Source organism: Salmo trutta, chromosome 30 (assembly GCF_901001165.1).
Source record: "Salmo trutta chromosome 30, fSalTru1.1, whole genome shotgun sequence".
Classification (NCBI taxonomy): domain Eukaryota; kingdom Metazoa; phylum Chordata; class Actinopteri; order Salmoniformes; family Salmonidae; genus Salmo; species Salmo trutta.
Window position 1 is genome coordinate 23,841,878 of NC_042986.1, and position 22,707 is coordinate 23,864,584.

At 45.7% G+C, this 22,707-nt stretch overlaps 1 protein-coding gene across 1 annotated transcript in view; it reads left to right on the forward strand.

Annotated features, from left to right (window-relative positions):
- sema3bl (sema domain, immunoglobulin domain (Ig), short basic domain, secreted, (semaphorin) 3bl) overlaps positions 1 to 22,707 on the forward strand; it is a 58,863-nt gene that overhangs the window by 11,538 nt on the left and 24,618 nt on the right. The window contains exons 2-4 of the mRNA XM_029723463.1: positions 10,404 to 10,564; positions 15,963 to 16,025; positions 21,024 to 21,143. Of these exons, the coding sequence (XP_029579323.1) occupies positions 10,404 to 10,564; positions 15,963 to 16,025; positions 21,024 to 21,143 (344 nt within the window). The remainder of the gene's footprint in view (positions 1 to 10,403; positions 10,565 to 15,962; positions 16,026 to 21,023; positions 21,144 to 22,707) is intronic.

Genomic DNA, 22,707 nt, shown 5'->3' on the forward strand with positions numbered 1-22,707 from the left:
GGGGTTGATTGAGGTCCGGGGTGCTGAGGTCACCCTCTCCCCCCCTCTCTCCCTCTCCCCCCTTTTCTGGTTGGCTCTATATGGGGATCGTGTGACCCTGTCAGATAAGCGTCCTGAGATGACTGATAAGAGAGATGTTCGTGTGTGTGTGTGTGCGTGCGTGCGTGCGTGCGTGCGTCAGTGGATCTCTTCTGACAGAGCCCTGGCAGTGGTGTGAAGAATGTACTACAGCTCTACATCAGAATCCACAGGGACAACTTCTGTCTCCACTGAGGACCTTCACAACACAGAGGTCAAACAACACTATGTGAGGTCGTAGACATAGAATGTCTAAATGTGTTTTTAAGAAGCAAAAAAACGAGCTTAGGAGTTGAGGGCAGATCCAACGCACAGTCAATGTGTACATTACTCTCTCTGTCAAACAGACACACAGGCACTCACTCACACATACTCAGTGTAGAGTTTCACCATATAATGCCATAGAAAGACCAGGTCTCTACCAGTGAGCAGTAACCCAGAGTATTATGTCACCAGCCAAGACAAACACCCGACTTCTGTCCCATAGACTCATGTAGCCATAATAGACCCCATACAGATTCACAGTCTCCATACACTGTGGAAGAATCTCGTTTGCATACTCCTTGCATCCTCTCTCCTTTCTTCTCTTCTCCTTCTCAAAACCCATTGGAGGAGAAGCTCAGAGGGGAGGGACCTCTGGCATTCTCATCCAATGGGTTTTGAGAAAGAGACGAGGAGAGAGGACGTGAGGAGAATGCAGTTGAGATCTTCCCTGTAAATATGATCTAATTAGGAAAGAACAGCTCTGGGGATGATATATAGCACATGTTTTCCCCAGTGAAATTGTTTTCGTGTGTGTCTGTGTGTCTGTGTGTCTGTGTGTGTGCGTGCATGTTTTCTTACTTGTGTGTGTATGATTCTGCGGTCGGTTATATATGACAGGCCCGGAGATGGTAAAGGACACGTGGGCAGAAAATACAGGGCTTTCATGTGTCACGGGAATCTGTGGTGGGGCAGGTGGACACAGATAATGGTGTCAGCCCTGCCAAGTGGGTCCCCTGTGTGTCCGTGCACAGAGGAGGGGGTGGGTAGTGTGGACAATGTGGAAAAGATGGAGGAGGAGGTGGAGGGTTGATTTGTATGTAGACCCAGATTCCTGCCATTCTTGGCACACAGCAATAATATACAGCAGTGCTAAAACAAGGAACATTAGCCTGGGAAGTCTTTTAGTAGTGTAATAACTTTAGTGTGTGTGTGTATGTGTGTGTGCACGTGTTTTCTATACTTGTGGGGACTAGAAGTCTGCACAAGAATAGTAAACTAACAAACATTTGACCAACTGGGGACATTTTGTTAGTCTCCACAAGAGCAAATGCTATTTCTATGGGGTTTAGGGTTAAGGTTAGAATTAGTGTTAGAATTTAGTTTACGGTTAGGGTTAGGTTTAGGGTTAGGGAAAATAGGATTTTGAATGGGACTGAATTGTGTCCCTCCACAAGGTTAGTTATACAAGACTTTGTGTGTGTGTGTGTGTGTGTGTGTGTGTGTGTGCACTATAAAAAAGCCAATTTAACCAATTGCTTAAACAGCGATCTTCTGTGAGTTGAGTTTACTTCAAAAGGACAAGAATTTGAGGTACTGTGTTAAAGTTTTTTTACTCAGCAAACTCTGCTCGAAGTGAGCTGAATATCAACAAGATTGTTGAGTGAAATTACAAATTCATGTTTGCTCAAAATCACTCAAAACTACACCCATCATTATCATATTTCCCACCATCCTTTCTTGCAGGTAGATTTAAATAACTGTGTTTTTTACAGGTACTTTGTTGATTAAACTTATGCCACACAGCGATAAATATCATACATTTTTCTAAACGAATGAAATGTGTTAGTTATTGGACTTATTGCACCCGATAGTGAGATGGCTGTTCCAGTTCATATGATTTAGGTAGCTCAATAATCAATCTTGGCAAGGCCTCTGAGAAATATGCAAATAATATAGAATACATTCTCAAGTTGAATTGTATCTTCACTCAACCTACATTTTAAAATTGAGTGATCATACAATTCAACTTGAGAATGTATGTTGGATCAGCTATATTACCAAATTTTAAGCAAACTTACAATCCTATTGCAGCTGGTTGCCTTTTTTTTACAGTGTGTGAACCTGTCAGATGGAGGGAGTAGGTGGGTTAGAGATGTAGCGATGAGAGGCATGAGATGGAGACAATGAGAGAGAAGGGATGTGAGTGTACCATGAAGAACGCGTGAAGGAGAGAAGAGAGAGAGAGAAGGGATGTGACTGTTTCACCATGGTGTGGCCCCGGGGGTCTAATGGGCATCAGATGTGCCCCCCTCCTCTGCCCCTCACCCATCACCCCCTCATCCCTCACCCTGAGCTCAGAATAACACTCCTCCAGCCAGACCTTAGCACACTAACTACTAACACTGCTTGGCTTGAGGCTCAATTTGTACCTAAACAATTTGTACGTCTTGTATCTGATACAGTCAGATACAAGTGCCTTGAGCACTCCCTCACACACAGCCTACTTTACACCAGCCTCTCTCTCTCTCTCTCTCTCTCTCTCTCTCTCTCTCTCTCTCTCTCTCTCTCCCTCCCTCCCTTAGTCTCCCCTTCTCACACTATTTGAATATTTATTTTCCTGTCTAAGCACTCAAATAATACAGCTAGATTGGGGTTATTTCTATGAGAAACCCCATCCATCAGAAAATGTCTTTACATACACAGCTGTGATGGAGGATGAAATGTTGGCATGTAAGTCATGTGGCTAAGGCATCCAGAGGATCTGTACTGAGCACAATTTCACAGAAGTGATTGGATGTTATGGTTACAGAGAATGTAGGAAATTGCATGTTGAATGTTTTGTGAGTTTTTTCCCAATCCTGGAGTTGGTCAGAGGTTACCGTCGGGCAAAAACTCATCGTTGTTTCCACGTAATTCCAACCCCCAAAATCTATGTGATGTCATTGAAGCAATGAGGAAATCTGATTGGATTTGCAAAAAGTCATCAACGTAAGGGCATTTCTGTCACGTCCTGACCAGTAAAGGGGTTGTTTGTTATTGTAGTTTGGTCAGGGCGTGGCAGGGGGTGTTTGTTATTGTAGTTTGGTCAGGGCGTGGCAGGGGGTGTTTGTTATTGTGGTTTGGTCAGGGCGTGACAGGGGGTGTTTGTTATTGTAGTTTGGTCAGGGCATGACAGGGGGTGTTTGTTTAGTGTGTTTCGGGGTTTTTGGTTGATGTTCTATGTTTTCTATTTGTATGTGGGTTTTCTAGTTTTTCTATGTCTATGTTAGTTTTGTCAATGACCTCCAATCAGAGGCAGCTGTTTGTTATTTTCTCTGATTGGAGGTCATTTTTAAGTGTGTTTGTTTTCACTTGTGTTTGTGGGTGGTTGTTTCCTCATATAGTCTGAGCACCTTACGGGACTGTTTTTCATCGTTTGTTTTTGTATGAGTATTTTTTCCCTTCTAAATAAAAAGAAGATGAGCACCTTAACCGCTGCATATTGGTCCAATGATTTCTCCTCCTCAGACGACAAACTTTGTGACAATTTCGTCTTTCTTTTCACCGAACCTTTAACCTAAATCCAATGACATGGTGACATTAGTTGTAGATTTCACGTTGAATTCATGTTAATTAACAACTCAACCAAATGTAAACCAGAACTAGACGTTGAACTGACGTCTGTGCCCAATGAGCATCATTATCCCTAGTCAAAGTGAGGTGGCTGAGGCATCGTCTGGGTCAATGGTGTTGTGCTTAGCACTCAGACAGACCATAACCAGGGACACTGCATTAATATTGAATTGGTATTGGGTTAGTATTTGGATAGTCTGGGTTAGTCTGGGATTTCCTTGGTCAGGCTGTCTTATAGTGTTCTGTTGAATCAATATTATCCCTGGGCTCAAGTGTCAGCTCTGAGGACCATCCAGACAGGGAGGTGGACACACGCACGCACGCACGCACACACACACACACACACTATTACAGGGCATTAGCCTATGGGGTGCCAGTATAGTGCGACCAGATGAAGGGCTCAGACCAGATGTTTACACTCTTAATCCACTTGGTAAACAAACAGGATGACTGAAGAGGAGGGGAGAGGAGGAGGAGAGACAGGAGAAGAACCCTCGATAGGCTCCCACCCTCCCTGATCTCCTCCTCTCTCTCCCCAGTCTCCAGCCGCTGTGTTTGGTTCCCAAAGCCCCAGACCCACAGAGAGTGACCCCTCTTTCTCTGTTTATTTGTGTCTGCGGGACACTGCAATGGGAAGACAGTGGATGTTGGTTAAAAGCTGCATGTAGGAGCATAGTTAGTTTTAGTTCTGTTGAGTTTAAGGCAGAGAGTTTTGCTGTGATAATCAAGATTTGACACATTGACAGCAAATGGTTATTACTTAGATTTGGCAAGGATGTTCTTATTTTGGAGCATTGCGATAATGTAAATGTGGCATATTTATCTCCATATGTACAATGTTGTTCTTTACATTTGGGGTTCTTTTTTGGTAACTGTAGGGTTCTAAATGATTTGGCAGATGTTTTACTGTCGTGAGTTTTTTAAAGAGGTAAAAAGAGAGAGTTGAGATGAAGATGGAGAGCGAAGGAGAAAAAGAGGAGAAGTGTATGTGTGAAGTATGACAGTTTTCCGAGGCGTCAGGCTGTTACAGTGATAACAAGCTACAGATGAGCTGAAATCTGTTAGGCATTAGCTTGCCGCCACCACCTTTCTGTGTGTGTGTTTTATGTGTACTGCACTGTATCTTCAGTTTGGGGGGTTTGGGAACAGGGAGAGGAGATAGTGGCTAAAGGAATGGAGTAGGAGCTGCATCACTGGCAGGTTTCCTATACTCCTCTCTGTCAAAACACAGAGGTGAGAGCAGAGCAACAGATCTCTACCTCATAGTGGGCTATCTCAGGCTTCAACACTCACTCCAGACTGAAATCTATCCTCAGCTCATACAGATCAGTGGAAAACACTGAACCCCTAAATGCATTTACAGGTGTACGCTGACAACTTAAAATGAAAACAGTGATTGAATTTCTGCAAGTGTTCAGTTGGACTGTTCAGTTAGACACTGTATCTTTGTCTGTAACCTGATCTGCTACAGAAGAGTATTGATGGATGTTTCTGTCTGCTTATACTGTGCATGTGTCTCAAACATACTACCCCTCTAGGTATCTCTCTTCTGTACTGTCTGTATTTGTTAACCTGTCTGTCTCCAGTATATATATATATATATATATGTATGCATATGTCACCTGTAGCCTTGTGGCCCTCATCTGTACTTATCGCTGTGCTTCCCTGTCTGTTAGGAATGTGTCAGTACCCCCCCCCCCCCCCCCCCCCCCTCATTTCTCCCTGTTGATGCTCATGTCTACAGGACCTGTTTTTGTGTCTGTGAGTTAGATCTCGTGTCTGTCAGTCTGTCCATCCATCCGTATGTCTGTATGCTGAGTCAGTGTTACCTCAGGCTGCGTTCTGGTGAAAGGTAGGCTTAGTCTTTGAATTGGAAAAGGCTTCAAATAACTTTTATAAGGTCTTAATAACAGGCAGCCCTGTTGTTTGGCTTCTGCTGTAGCGATTGTTTCATCGGATTCCAATTAAAGGGGTTGGGTCTGACTCGTGCCACCTCAGCTTTTCCATTCATATACATTTTATTCACAATTAGGAAATATATGAGGGGAAAAACCCTGTAAAGTGAAAAGTGTTCTCCAATGCTTTCTACAGTTCATTATGGTGATGAGGGATAACGGTTTGTGTGTGTGTGTGTTTGTGTTTAGTTGGCTGTTAAAAAGCTGTAATAGTGTTTATGTACTTGGGTAGACCAATGCATAGAGCTTGTATGATTTCATCAGTGTATATGAGGTTTATTGTGCTCTCTGCATGTTTGTCATCACTCCACTGTCACCTTCTATGCTTCTCTACTTCTCTACTGAGTCGCTCTACCTTTCCGCACACACACACACACACACACACACACATACACACACATACACACACACACACACACACACACACACACACACACACACACACACACGCTGATAGACGAGTCCCTGTCACTCAGCGCTCCTCAGTGTTCGCTGAGTGATGCACAAGGTCCCCTCCTATACCCAGCGACACCTTGTCCATCCATGGGGCCCAACAGAGCTCTGGGCGTTAGGTCCCCACGAGAAACACAGAGAGAGACACACACATACACTCCCCACACAACCCCCTCACCCCCAGACACACACTGGGCTGATCTGGCAAAAACATACAAACCACCACCTCACATCGAACTTGAACTGCATATCTAGGCCACTCCTGCAGAGAGAGACTGTAGATGTGTTTGTTATTTGATGTTGTTGCCAGAATAGCTGGAGATCCAACAGTGAACTAATGCCTGTGAGACATTAAAGAGTAGAAATGGCAGGCTGAAGAGATGTTTGAAATGTAATTACAACACTCCCTGAACTGAATAATACCTCAGGTACCACTCTGCCTTTTAATGAGCTCAGCGCTCAGTGCTTCTGATCTGATGGTTAGAGATCAAACGATTTTCTCTCTCTCTCTTTTTCTCTCTCTCTCTCTCTCTGAGTTCCACCTCCTGACTCTCGGTTGGTTTTGGGAAGAGGGAGATCCGATGTGTACAGACCAGTCTGGCAACACTTCACACACTCACATAGAGACCACCGACAGAGACATACATGCGCACACACACACAGAGATACATGCACGCACACACACACACACACACACACACACGCACACGCACACGCACACGCACACGCACACACACACTGTTTTTTTGTCTTCTCTTACAACACTCCATTTACCAGTAGCTAGGCCACCAGTGGCTACACTCTTAGAACCAAAGGTGCTATCAAGAACCTAAAAGGGTTCTTCGGCTGTCCCCATAGGAGAGCCCTTTGAATAACCATTTCTGGTTCCAGATAGAACCTTTTTCGTTCCAGATAAAACCCTTTTGGGTTCCATGTGAAACCATTTCCATGTAAAAGCCAAAACGGTTCTACCTGGGACAAAACCAAAATACAGTATATAGCCAAAAAGGGTACTACCAAAACAGGTTATCCTATGGAGACAGCCAAAGAACCCTCTGGAACTCTTTTTTCTAAGATTGTAGGTCGTGATTAATGTATGCTAACACAGCATAAAGCCAAGATGTCAGGGGAGCATGCCGGGCCCCCCGACCGTGCTCTATGTTTCAGGTCTGCGTGTGTTTTGTCGATCTGGGTCTGCACTGTAGAGGAGAGCCAGTAAGAAGAAGGCCCTGAGTGGATACTGTGCACACTAAAAAGTAGGGTTCCTCAAGGGTTCTTTGGGTGATTCTTCAATATGGAACCATACTGTCCCAAATAACCCTTTGAGGCCTTCAATGGTTATTTTCAGTTCAAAATATAATTGTTTCCTGTTTTAGTGATGAAATGTAGTGTCATTCCAGTTGATGTAATGTGTTGTGTTATGCTATGACAGTCCCATTTGGCTCAGTTGGTAGAGCATTGCACTTGCAATGCCAGGGTTGTGGGTTCAATTTCCACTGGGGGTCAGTACGAACAAATAGGAAAATATATGCACTCACTACTGTACGTCGCTCTGTCTGCTAAATGACTAAAATGTAAATATAAACACATTATACTGTATATGACTATGGCCAGTGATGGTGTCTTGTGAAAAACTCACATGTGGCCTTATGTCAATTGAGAATGGTTGACTAAGTCAGTAGTTGTTCATTTTCTGCACAGGGAACGCCAGCCAATCCAGCGCTAACACAGCTGATTCAACTTACTGATAAACACAATGATATCACCAATGGACGTTTAACAAAATAATATGGCTATTAAACTACAATTAAAAACCCTGTATGGTTCTACAAAGACACTTCCGTAAAGGTTCTATAAAGAACCATATAAAGGGTTCTATTTAGCCCCAAATAGGGTTGTAACCATAGCGGAATCCTTGGGGTTGTAACCATAGCGGAATCCTTGGGGCTGTAACCATAGCGGAATCCTTGGGGTTGTAACCATAGCGGAATCCTTGGGGTTGTAACCATAGCGGAATCCTTGGGGTTGTAACCATAGCGGAATCCTTGGGGTTGTAACCATAGCGGAATCCTTGGGGTTGTAACCATAGCGGAATCCTTGGGGTTGTAACCATAGCGGAATCCTTGGGGTTGTAACCACAGCGGAATCCTTGGGGTTGTAACCACAGCGGAATCCTTGGGGTTGTAACCACAGCGGAATCCTTGGGGCTGTAACCACAGCGGAATCCTTGGGGTTGTAACCACAGCGGAATCCTTGGGGTTGTAACCACAGCGGAATCCTTGGGGTTGTAACCACAGCGGAATCCTTGGGGTTGTAACCATAGCGGAATCCTTGGGGTTGTAACCACAGCGGAATCCTTGGGGTTGTAACCACAGCGGAATCCTTGGGGTTGTAACCACAGCGGAATCCTTGGGGTTGTAACCATAGCGGAATCCTTGGGGTTGTAACCATAGCGTAATCCTTGGGGTTGTAACCATAGCGGAATCCTTGGGGTTGTAACCATAGCGTAATCCTTGGGGTTGTAACCACAGCGGAATCCTTGGGGTTGTAACCATAGCGTGGATATGGGAGAATCTTCTAAAAAGACAACCATCTCTGCAGCACTCCACCAATCAAGCCTTTATGGTAGAGTGGCCAGACGGAAGCCACTCCTCAGTGAAAGGCACATGACAGCCCGCTTGGAGTTTGCCAAAAGGCACCTAAAGACTCTCAGAACATGAGAAACAAGATTATCTGGTCTGATGAAACCAAGATTGAACTCTTTGACCTGAATGCCAGGCGTCAAGTCTGGAGGAAACCTGGCACCATCCCTACGGTGAAGCATGGTGGTGACAGCATCATGCTTTAGGGATGTTTTTCAGTGGCAGAGACTAGGAGACTAGTCAGCATCGAGGCAAAGGTGAACAGAGCAAAGAGAGATCCTTGATGAAAACCTGCTCCAGAGCTCTCAGGACCTCCGACTGGGGCGAAGGTTCACCTTCCAACAGGACAATGACCCTAAGCACACAGCCAAGACAAAGCAGGAGTGGCTTCGGGACAAGTCTCTGAATGTCCTTGAGTGGCCCAGCCAGAGCCCGGACTTAAACCCGATCGAACACCTCTGGAGAGACCTGAAAACAGCTGTGCAGCAACGCTCCCCATTCAAACTGAAAGAGCTTGAGATGATCAGCAAAGAAGATTGTAGCGTCATACAAGCTTGTAGCGTCATGCCCAAGAAGACTCGATGCTGTAATCCCTGCCAAAAGTGCTTGAGTGAAGGGTCTGAATACTGACGTAAATGTTATATTTTATATTACCATATATTTTTTATAAATTAACAAAAATGTCTAAAACCTGTTTTTCTTTGTCATTGTGGGGAATTGTGTGTTGATTGATGAGGAAAAATCTATTTAATCACTTTTAGAATAAGGCTGTAACGTATCAAAATGTGGAAAAGGCAAGGGGTCGAAATACTTTCAGAGGGCACTGTATATAGAACCATTTGTTTTTAGTGTGTGTGCGTTGTTTTGTGTGCGTGTGTGGTGATGGGTGGTGTACCTCAGAGTAGCACGTTCCATGTCAAGCCCAGATAACTCTTTCTGCAACTAATGTGTATTACAGGCGTAGGACATCCTATAAACACTGTAAAGGAGAAGGAAGCATGGGACTCCACTCAAACTGCTAGTGATCTTTATTTGTCATCTCAGAACACAGAACACTGAGTCATTCTCTAGCTGAGCCAAACCTTCCAGTTCTCTAATGTTCTGGAAGCCCCTGAATACCTTTGAACAAACATGGAGATCTCCTTCCCAGCAGGGAGCCCACCCAGAACAACAACCCAAATTCCATCTTAATCACAAACTGACTTTTCTTCAGCATATTGAGCAGATGTATAGTAGTCCTCCATATTGATGTATTGCATACAAAAAAGAAAGAGAAACATCATTAAAAACAGGTTACTCCATATTTGCACAGTATGGTTATTAACATAGGACATGACTGCATGTGCTGAAATACAACAGAGACATAATCTAAACAGCAGGCTCCTCACTGGTCACAGACATCAATTCAACATCTATTCCACTACATGATGTGGAAACAACATCGATTCAACCAATGGGTTTCTACATACTCCATGAATGGAGACCAGGTCAGGTCAGATTTCTTCCGGGACCCACACACAGTGCACCTAACCTTTTCAAGTGGCAGAGATGACATCACATCCTTGACCTACTGCATATTGATGTTTTTCTTAGTTTTCCACTGGGTTTATATATCTTCACATGCTCACTCTGTTCTTCTCTGCATCCATCCATCCTCCTTCACCTCCTCCTCCCACAGACCTTGTAGCCACCAACCGGTCCTCTATCTTCAGTGGTCACCATGGTCAGCTGTCCCTGAGCGCTGTGTTTCTGGATGAGTACCATGACCGCCTGTTCCTGGGGGGTAAAGACGTCCTGTACTCTCTGAGACTGGACCATACCAACCTGGACTCCAAAGAGGTGAGTCCATGTTCCCTGTAATACATACTGTACCGATAGGCCAATGGGGGAGTTTAAATCCCTCCCCATACTCGCCAACTCATATTCAATAAACCCCACATAAATATTTATTCCTAAACTCCCCCATTGAGTTAGTGTTGTTGTAGCTGCTGACTAGGGTGGCATGAACATGTACATCTCACCAGGACTCCATATCGTCATTTAACAGACACTCTTATCCAGAGCAATTTACACTAGTGAGTGCATAAATCATACTTTTTTGTGCTGGTCCCCTGGGAATCAAACCCACAACCCTGGCATTGCAGGTGCCATGCTCTACCAACTGAGCCACACAGGACTACCAACTGAACATCTCTCTAAATCTTCTCTCTCTTTACTCCAGCTCCAATTTTAGGATTCCTAACTTAATCCCTGTAGAGATTAACACTTTAACAGTTTGAGTTAGTTGGAATCACTGCTTGAGCAGTCTGTCTGTCTGTCTGTCTGTCTGTCTGTCTGTCTGTCTGTCTGTCTGTCTGTCTGTCTGTCTGTCTGTCTGTCTGCCTGCCTGCCTGCCTGCCTGCCTGCCTGCCTGCCTGTCTGTCTGTCTGTCTGTCTGTCTGTCTGTCTGTCTGTCTGTCTGTCTGTCTGTCTGTCTGTGTGTGTGTCTGTGTGTGTGTCCAGCCTCCTGTGTGTGTCACACTTATCCTGGTCTAGAGTTTACACTAAGCTGGTCTCTTCTTATCAGGTCTCTGTGGTTTCCCACCTGATAGGGTAGCAGAGGGAGAAAGAGCGATTGAAAAAGAGAGACAGGAGAGAAAGCTTAACCATAGCCCCAGGTTTCTCCAGCCTCCTCCTCACATATCATTACCTGTAGAATTCTTTAATCCCCCTCTATCCTCCTTCTCTCTGCTCCTCCCTCCCTGCCTCTGTATATCACTTAACCTGCTATGTACCAGTTCACTGTTAGACTCCATTTAGAAAGTCAACTCACTATTTATTATATATTAAAAAAAATAATATGTAGGGAGTAGATCAGCTTTAATATTGCAGATATATTGTAGCTTCCATCAATGTAATTGTCTGCATCACTTCTAATCCCCCATATTTCTTTGCCGCATATACATACACATACATACATACATACATACATACATACATACATACATACATACATACATACATACATACATACATACATACATATTAATACAGTTAAGGTCGGAAGTTTACATACACCTTAGCCAAATACATTTAAACTCCGTTTTTCACAATTCCTGACATTTAATCCTAGTAAAAATTCCCTGTCTTAGGTCAGTTAGGATCACCACTTTATTTTAAGAATGTGAAAATGTCAGAATAATAGTAGAGAGAATCATTTATTTCAGCTTAAATTTTTTTAATCACATTCCCAGTGGGTCAGAAGTTTACATACACTCAATTAGTATTTGGTAGCATAGCCTATAAATTGTTTAACTTGGGTCAAATGTTTCGGGTAGCCTTCCACAAGCTTCCCACAATAAATTGGGTGAATTTTGGCCCATTCCTCCTGACAGAGCTGCTGTAACTGAGTCAGGTTTGTAGGCCTCTTTGTTCGCACACGCTTTTTCAGTTCTGCCTACACATTTTCTATCAGATTGAGGTCAGGGCTTTGTGATGGCCACTCCAATACCTTGACTTTGTTGTCCTTAAGCCATTTTGCCACAACTTTGAAGTATGCTTGGAGACCCATTTGCGACCAAGCTTTAACTTCCTGACTGACGTCTCGAGATGTTGCTTCAATATATCCACATAATTTTCCTGCCTCATGATGCCAGCTATTTTGTGAAGTGCACCAGTCCCTCCTGCAGCAAAGCACTCCCACAACATGATGCTGCCACCCCCGTGCTTCACGGTTGGGATGGCGTTCTTTGGCTTGCAAGCCTCCCCCTTTTTCCTCCAAACATAACGATGGCCATTATGGCCAAACAGTTCTATTTTTGTTTCATCAGACTGGAGGATATTTCTCCAAAAAGTACAATCTTTGCCCCCATGTGCAGCTGCAAACCGTAGTCTTGTTTTTTTATGGCGGTTTTGGAGCAGTGGCTTCTTCCTTGCTGAGCGGCCTTTCAGGTTATGTCGATATAGGACTCTTTTACTTTGGATATAGACACTTTTGTACCTGTTTCCTCCAGCATCTTCACCAGGTCCATTGCTGTTGTTCTGGGATTGATTAGCACCTTTTGCACCAAAGTACGTTCATCTCTAGGAGACAGAACACGTCTCCTTCCTGAGCGGTATGACGGCTGCGTGGTCCCATGGTGTTTATACTTGCTTCCTATTGTTTGTACAGATGAACGTGGTACCTTCAGGCGTTTGGAAATTGCTCCCAAGGATGAGCCAGACTTGTGGAGGTCTACTATTTTTTTCTGAGGTCTTGGCTGATTTCTTTTGATTTTCCCATGATGTCAAGCAAAGAGGCACTGAGTTCCAATTGACTCAAATTATATCAATTAGCCTATCAGAAGCTTCTAAAGCCATGACATCATTCCTGGAATTTTCCAAGCTGTTTAAAGTCACAGTCAACTTAGTGTCTGTTAACTTCTGACCCACTGGAATTGTGATACAGTGAATTATAGTGAAATAATCTGTCTGTAAACAATTGTTGGAAAAAAGACTTGTGTCAAGCACAAAGTAGATGTCCTAACCAACTTGCCAAAATTATAGTTTGTTAACAAGAAATTTGTGGAGTGGTTGAAAAACAAGTTTTAATGACTCCAACCTAAGTGTATGTAAACTTACGACTTCAACTGTATATACATATCTTTAAAAAAATACATATTTCCTTTATTACCCTCCAACCCTACCACCCCTCCCTCAATTGGAGCAAACTAGTGAACAACAACGCTTATTCCTGTATTTCCAGCTTATACATACTATATACATTTTATGTATATTTTAAGTCAACTCACTATTGGTAATGCCTATACTCTTAGGCTCAGTCTGGCTGGGCCCACTAGTCACTGCCCACAACTCACTGCCCACAACTCACTGCCCACAACTCACTGCCCACAACTCACTGCCCACAACTCACTGCCCACAACTCACTGCCCACAGCTCACTGCCCACAGCTCACTGCCCACAACTCACTGCCCACAGCTCACTGCCCACAGCTCACAACTCACTGCCCACTGCCCACAGCTCACTGCTCACTGCCCACTGCCCACAACTCACTGCCCACGGCCCACAGCTCACTGCCCACAACTCACTGCCCACTGCCCACAGCTCACTGCTCACTGCCCACTGCCCACAACTCACTGCCCACTGCCCACAACTCACTGCCCACTGCCCACAGCTCACTGCTCACTGCCCACTGCCCACAGCTCACTGCCCACAGCTCACTGCCCGCAACTTACTGCCCTCAGCCCACAGCTCACTGCCCACTGCCCACAACTCACTGCCCACTGCCCACAACTCACTGCCCATTGCCCACAGCTCACTGCCCACTGCCCACAACTCACTGCCCACTGCCCACAGCTCACTGCCCACAGCTCACTGCCCACAACTTACTGCTCTCAGTCCACAGCTCACTTCCCACAGCTCACTGCCCACAGCTCACTGCCCACAGCTCACTACCCACAGCTCACTGCCCACAGCTCACTGCCCACAGCTCACTGCCCACAGCTCACTTCCCACAGCTCACTGCCCACAGCTCACTGCCCACAGCTCACTACCCACAGCTCACTTCCCACAGCTCACTGCCCACAGCTCACTGCCCACAGCTCACTGCCCACAGCTCACTGCCCACAGCTCACTGCCCACCACCACTTCTTAAGAGCTTCAACAGCCACTCTGGCGTATCATATTTGAGAAGTGTTTGAACTGTTTCAATACAGTCTTAATGGTAATGACCATGGCAGAAATAAAACAAACATGCCTATTAAACTCATGTAAATGTGCCACATTAACATGTAAATATTTTACTCTAAACAGAAATGATTGCAGCTCGATATAGACCTTTAGCTTTTGAGGAGTGTTTGTGTGTAAAACCAAACTTGTTTTATGTTGCCATAAATGTGGTCGGTTCTTAACGAACATGTCCCCCTAGTTTCAGTCACACTAGAGACTAGATAAGAGTAGATTTAAACATACGGTCTGTGTGTAGTTTAGTATGTTATGAATCTACTTGATGCATGCCACAGTAAGGTCCTTGATTGGCCAGCTCATGCCAGGGTTTGTCAGTGCTTGTTATGATTGGCTGGTACCTGGGCTTTCCGGCCAATGGATGACACTACTGAGCCAAACAGGAAAAGGAAGTTAATCAGCGTGCTGACAGCCAAGCTCTGGTAAGAAGTTGCCCTAAGGCACAGAAACCCAAGCTGACCAGATCAATGTCTAGACATAGGGGAAACTTTATGCTGCTATTGGTGTTGATGACTAACATGTCAGGATGGTTAAACAGAGGGACGGAGTTATAGAGACAAATAGAACATGATGACCACAGTACTTCCTATTTGAATCCAGGCAAGGAATATTAGTATAAATAGTGCAGTGCTGTCTATCAGATTGGCTGATTCTGTGGTTCAGACCATAAAAAGGCATGCTTCAGGCAGGCAGGCTGTGATTTATAGTGGTTCAGTTCCAGACAGGCTCGATAAAGGGATAAAGTGTGATTTATAGAGGAGGCCCTAATCCTTCCTGTAACGTTCATTTATGATATGATAGCTGTGTTACAGAAAAGCACCTGTATCAGGCGACGTTTTCTCTCTTACGATGAATGGCCATGCATGCACTATAATGTAGGAGCACGCATGTACATGCACGTAAGCACAGACACAAATACACATGGACACAATTGCGGATGGACACGTACGCACATTGTCACAGAAAGTTACTGTTTCCTTGATTGTTTTCTTGGTATTCTGTATATGCCTCTTCCCGAAAGCAAAATAAGCTTTTAAATGAAACACACAAAAGAGCCATTGTTTCAGATAGCCATCTGTGAGTCAGTAATTCACAACACAGTATCTGATGGTGCCAAAGAGGGGCTTTCCAAAAACAACCTTGAATAAGCTGGATATTGATGATATAGAACACACCATAAATGTATCACACGGCCTAAACTACTACACTGTGATTACAGTTCCATATTCGACCCACCCACATCAATCAGCACTGATTGGCCCATGGATGATTAGCCCATGGATGACTGTGTGGGAGTAAAGACGTAGTGAGATACGAGCTTGGTTTCATATGTGATCTAGTAGGTCTTCATTGTTTAAACTGTGGCTAATAATGTTCTCATGCTCTAATTGCCTGTACTTATATTGTGGATTTAGGCAATGTACAATGTTATGACGTGATTTTTCTCTCTCTCTCTCTCTCTCTCTCTCTCTCTCTCTCTCTCTCTCTCTCTCTCTCTCTCTCTCTCGTGTTGTAGATCTACTGGCCTCCGTTGCCTGGTAACAGAGATGAATGTGTCCAGAGAGGGAAAGATTCTCAGGTGAGTGACAGCTCAGTCAGACCAATCCACCTCTGAGGTGGCCTCTCTACTTCCTATTTACTCTAATAATGTCACATCTATGGTTCCCACCGGCCTAGCCTATTCAGCTGCTCTATCAGCCACTCTAGACAGTAACATTCTAGTCACCTTACTGACTGTACTGTACATTCTACATCGCCACATCTGGATCATGTTATCAGGAAGCTAACCAGCTAATTTATGTCGACAGTTGGCTTGCTGTGTCAACACTCCCTTTTCCTATATCCTACAGGCTACAGCCATAGTCCCATGCATTATCCCACCCTCCCTTCATCTATCCATGCCTCCTTTCCTGGGTACAGTGAAGGTGTTTAACAGCCCAGTGAATGAGATAGGGAGTCTTTCCATATCTAGTAATAGCCCCTCCCACATGGCTGAGGTGTCCAGAGTCGGGTTCCGACACAATAAACACCAGTAATTACATCTTTAAGAAGACTGCCCATATAGAAACTGGCCCCCACTCCCCAGTCAAACCCTCTAAAGACACTTGCGGTTCCATGTTTAATATCTTCTGTCCCCTTTGCCTTGGGTAATGACAGAAAGAGAAAGCACCCTGGCATCTGGTCTGGGTTAGGTGGTTTGGCCTGTAAAACAGGACTGATCTGTGGATGTGGAGGGGGGTTGGAGGGAACTTTAAGACCCCCCCATTGGGTGTCAACACTGGTCCTATAGGTAACTGTGGCGTTTGAAGTGGCAGGTGAGGAGGAGTATCTAATATCGGTAGTTACTACACGTTTCCTCCCGTATGAGGTATGTGAGCTGGTGTTCGTAGGGGAGAGGAGCAGTCATTATGGGTTAAAGTTGGGCCCACGGTAACTCAATCTAACCTGTGCCAAGGGAGCCGTGGGCTGTGTGGGTTTAAGCTTCCCTCCATTCCCCTGGAGACACACCCATGCACCCCAGCAGCACTCGCCTACCATCAGACTCATTCAGACCACAGTTCAAGTGGACTTGGTTCTTGTCCTCTTCGTCGTTCTTTTAAACAGGCCTGGACTGAATCTGTTGCTGGAGATACGTTGTTTGTCAGAGAGGAAGAGGGGCCCATGTTTCTAGTCTAGTGTCTAGCATCATTAACAATGACTGGGCTGGGAGGTGGAGGTGAAGTGTGTCTGCTGGGAATGTGTGTACAGGGTCACATCTGTAACACTTCACACCTCTAGTTCCTCCCAACTGGAATACGACCCAGCACCTCCACCCCTCTGAGGCGAGGGACTCCATGAGGAAGTGTGCCCTCTCTGCCTCTATTCTCTACCTGACAAAGACTCGGACATGCACACACACTCAATCAGTGCTCTGTTTGCACCTTTACCCGCTGCTAGACAAAACTCCAGGCAATGTCATAAGTCAAAAAGTTGCAAAGGCATGGATAGGTGTTGGTTTGATTGGTTGAAATGGACTTGTTTGTGTTTTTGGCAGAGAGAAAGGCTTGGTTCACAACCCTTCCTGAGGACTGATGTTATTCCAGTGGGTACAGGAACATGTGAGTGTGTACAGAGCAGGTCATTCCGTCACAGATGGACACTTAAATGTGTGTTCTAAATATAGCCTGACTGCCTATGCCAGCGGGCGGGTGAGTGAGGACAGAGCTATCCCTCCCTCTCTAACTTTGTTAGGCAGTGTTGGACATGGAGACCTTCCATTAAACAAACCCCATGGAGTGAAGCGGGCGCTGGCACTGACTAGACACTGACTAGACACTGACTAGACACTGACTAGACAGCCTGGCTGGGTTTAAAGCCGGAGCGTGTTGTGTTACTATTGTTGCACCTATTCAGCGTTCTGATACAGTGACCTCTCACTGGAAAACACTGCAGGGCTGCTGGGCTGGTGGTCGCAATCTGTCTCCTTCCCTTATACACAATGTGTCTGTGTCTTGGAGCTGTAGGATGTGCATACTACTTCCCTCCATTGACTGTGGGGGGATGGAGGAGTTAGAGGTGGGTGTGTGTCTGTGAGGGTATTTTATTGACTGGCTAAAGGAGGGGAACCGGCTGTTCAATGGGGCTGTGTGATTCCGCTGGTTGACCACAGGGTAACACCTAACGTGTTTGCTTTATGATGGCCTTCATCACAGGTCGCGACCACATGACCCCTGATTTCGTTACCCCCAGCAGACATAGATGTCCCATAGCCCCTCCCTCAGTAGGAACCAGACAATAACAAAGCAGGGACTACCGGGGTTGGGGTTTTGGGAGAGTTATTAGTCTGAGTGGATGGGTAAGAGATTTGAATGTTTAAAGGATTTGTAGAAGACTTTTGAAGAACTTTGTGAGACTCTGAGACTTCATGCATCAGGGACCTGGAACTCAGCTTGGTGCCATTTGGCACAGTGCCCTGGCATTATCCAGCACTGCCAGAGGAAACATTCCACCATGTTCATTAATGGGTACAGCCGTACCTATGGGTACAAACGTGGAAGTGACTTGCTTTAAAAAGTGAATCATCTACAAACCAATCCAAGGACAAATCTGCAGACAGACACTGTGGATCGCTCTAGGCTTACAGTATGTCTAAGCTTACTGATATGAACAACTACTGCTGGGCTAAAGCAACCAAACTTTAGGAGTTGAGTCTTATAGTGCATTTGATGCCTACGCTTGTGTCTACCACTTGTCTGGGAGCTGGTGTGGTTGTGGGATTGTGCTGTGTGTCTGTCTAAGTTATCGATGTTCACATCCGTAGTCTGCTCATCTGGTCTTCTCCTCAGCACACTGCTTCTATGCTCTATCTAATCCGTGTAGCTCCAGCTGTGTGGACCACAGAGACTTGGACAGACTGAAGCATCCTGCTTTTTCCAAAACAGCTTTGAAATGCCTCTTTGTGTGTGTGTGTGTGTGTGTGTGTGTGTGTGTTTGCATCCATGTGTGTCTTCGAGTGTGTGTGCACAGCTGTACGCCTGTTTGAGGGTGTGTGTGCTTGTCTTTCTCTCTCTGCATGTGTGTGTGTGTGTGTCTTTCCCTCAACGATGGTCTTGATTTCCTGTTAGTGTTAACAGCTCTGATTGCTCTCCAGTGAATGCATGCTGTTTACACTGGAACAAGATGTCTCCATCCCTCAGTATAAACATCTGAGGCCTGATGGTATTACCCTACCACCCCGCGTGTCTGTTACACACTCAATATTATGGAGAAATACATTACGAAGGATCTGCCACTCATCAGTTTATACACTGAGTGTATAAAACATTAGGAACAGGCAGGAGACAGGGCCAGGAGGCTGCTTCTCTCCACTGGGACCAGTCTGGAGTCTATTTCTACAGTCCGTCTCACTACAGCCTACCCTCTATACTCTACCAGAGCAGGGGAGGAGAGAGGGATGGTGGTAGGTGAAGAGAGGGAGGGAGGGAGCGTTTTGGGTAATTAAAACCTGAGAGGAGTGTGTGCGTAAGGAGTGTGTGTGTGTGTGTTTATGTGAGGAGGGTGTGTTAGTGCGTGAGGAGTGTGTGTGTGTGTGTGTGTGCGTGCGTGAGGAGTGTGTGTGTGTGAGTGTGAGTGTGAGTGTGAGTGTGTGTGTGTGTGTGTGTGTGTGTGTGTGTGTGTGTGTGCATGGTGAGTGTGAGTGTGTGTGTGTGTGTGTGTGTGTGTGTGTGTGTGTGTGTGTGTGTGTGTGTGTGTGCATGGTGAGTGTGAGTGTGTGTGTGTGTGTGTGTGTGTGTGTGTGTGTGTGTGTGTGTGTGTGTGTGTGTGTGTGTGTGTGTGTGCATGGTGAGTGTGTGTGTGTGTGTGTGTGTGTGTGTGTGTGTGTGTGTGTGTGTGTGCATGGTGAGTGTGAGTGTGTGTGTGTGTGTGTGTGTGTGTGTGTGTGTGTGTGTGTGTGCATGGTGAGTGTGAGTGTGTGTGTGTGTGTGTGTGTGTGTGTGTGTGTGTGTGTGTGTGTGTGTGTGTGTGTGTGTGTGTGTGTGTGTGTGTGTGTGTGCAGCTATAGTCTGGACAGGAAGGAGAGCCGAGTCATGTTTGGCTGATAGATACGAAGCACACCTGGCTTCACTCCAAACCTCCAATATACTGTACAGTGGGTGTACAAAACATTAGGAACACCTTCCTAATATTGATTTGCACCCCCTTTGCCCTCGAACAGCCTCAATGCATTAGGGCATTGAATCTACAAGGTGTCGAAAGCATTCCACAGGGATGCTGGCCCATGTTGACTCCAATGCTTCCCACAGTTGTGTCAAGTTGGCTGGATGTCCTTTGGGTGGTGGACCTTTCTTGATACAAACGAGAAACTGTTGAGCTTGAAAAAAACAGCAGCGTTGCAGTTCTTGACACAAACCGGTGCGCCTGACACCTTCTAACATACCCTGTTCAAAGGCACTTAAATATTTTGTAACGTGTCTCCTCCCCTTCATCTACACTGATTGAAGTGGATTTAACAAGTGACATCAATAAGGGATCATATCTTTCACCTGGATTCACCTGGTCAGTCTATGTCATGTTCAGAATGTTTTGTACATTCAGTGTATAATACTAGTAGTCACACACACACAGCAGCTAAGTGGACGAGTTTGACCCTCTCACCCTAGGGCAGTGACACTCTTGGCTTGTTTCCTGTTGGTCACTGTGACACCACTCCTCAGCTTCTATTGTAATACTTCAAGAAAAGGATACATCTGTGCCCTACTCTTTCTGAGGGCTTGAGGATTCTATTTTCTCTTATTCTCTCCCCCTCTTTCTCTCTAGCTCTCCGTCTTTCTCCTTCTCTTCTCTCTGTTGCCTGATCCCTCCATGTGGCCCTGTCTTTGGCTGTGGGAAAGATCTGGGAAGCCCAGCGTTTGTTGAAGTTTATTGTTTTTCATCTTTTAACCTCTTGTTCTTGGCCCTTATTGCTAACATGTGGAATCAATGGCCTTTGTTAAGAAATATTTTTGCTCTACACAAAATGGTCAGAAATTGGTTGACAGTTTATTGTTGTCCTGTGTATTTGTAGTTATTTAACCTGTGTGTGCGTGTGTGTTCACAGACGGAGTGTGCCAACTTCGTGCGACTGCTGCAGCCCTATAACCGCACCCACCTGCTGGCCTGTGGTACGGGTGCATTCCAACCCATGTGTACCTATGTGTACGTGGGCTACCGTGGAGAGGTAAGACCCCACTGCATCACACACACACACACACACACACACACACACACACACACACACACACACACACACACACACACACACACACACACACACACACACACACACACACACACACACACACACACACACACACACATACACACTCACACACACACAGGCTCTGACAGGTGAGTCACCCTGGTTTTGCTCTACATACTCTCTCCTCCAGCAGCCAGTAATCAGATGAGGCTGTCTGGCCTGTTAGAAAACTCTGCTCTTATGCTGACTGACTCCCATACCTTGGCAGTGCCAACTACTCCCTATGGATTGTCTGTCTGTCTCCGTTGTATAGTATTTGATACCTGATACTGTCTTATTGGGTCCAGTCTGTGAGCACAGTGGTGTCTCTCTCTCTCTCTCTCTCTCTCTCTCTCTCTCTCTCTCTGAGACAGTGTATACAGAAAGAGGCAGCAGGCTGTAGCCGTCAGTAACATTCAGTGCTCTTGCTCCAGGCTCAGAGCTCCAGGCTTGTGCTCCAGCATGCAGCTGTCCAGCGGGGCCCTGGTGTGAGGCCCTGTGTAGGCGCCTGTAAGTGGTGAAACCCCACAAAGCTGCCCACGTGGCACACCCAGCAGGAGGGGATCGGACTGGGCATGAGGAGGGGAGGCACTGGGTTTGGAGGGTTGGTGAGGGTTCCACCTATTCAAGTTGGGGGATGGAGGATATGGAACCAACAGGGTGTGATGTGAGACAGGGAGGGTATATTTATAGGCAGGGAGTGGAAGGGTGGTCTGTCTGTGGTGGTCATATTGGGGGTCTTAGTGTGTTTGTGTGTGTGTTGGTAGTTAGGGTGGGGGCTGCTGGATTAACTGTGGGGAGGGTTGTGTGTTCTGCCATGTTGGCCCTCTCTCTAAATTCATCATCCTCTGTGTGGTTTGGACCTATGCTTTATGACACTTCATTAAAAACCTTTAGGTCTTATCTCTGTGCTGCCTCTGACAAGCTCGCTATGACACTGAGAACAATACATCTACTTTGTAGAGTAGAGCAGCATAGTTGGTGTGTGTGTGTCTGTTTGTTTGTGTGTGTGCATGCTTGCGCGTGTGTTTCTATGTCTCTCTTTGCCTGCGTGTGATGGCAGATGGATACAGTGTGTTAAGGGGTGATGGCGACGTAAAGCAGCTGACTGCACGTCTGTCCCGGGGAGGCCTGGAACAAAGGGGAAACACCCTGTCAAAGGTCATCCCACCCACAGCCCCCCCCCCCCCCCCCCCGCCGCCGTAGTGTGGCATGGACTCCCAGGGCACCTTGTAGGAATGGCACTGGTGACACACACACACACACACACACACACACACACACACACACACACACACACACACACACACACACACACACACACACACACACTGCCCACTCAAGGAAAATAAGTCAGGGTCAGGTTCTCAACAAAGTCCACCTATAGGAATAATTTCTCTCTTTCCTGCTTTCTTTCCTTCTCTTTGTATTCATCTCATTACCTTTTGTTTTTTTCTCTCTATTGCTCTGTTTCTGTCTCTTTCCTGTTATGACTGTGGTGCTG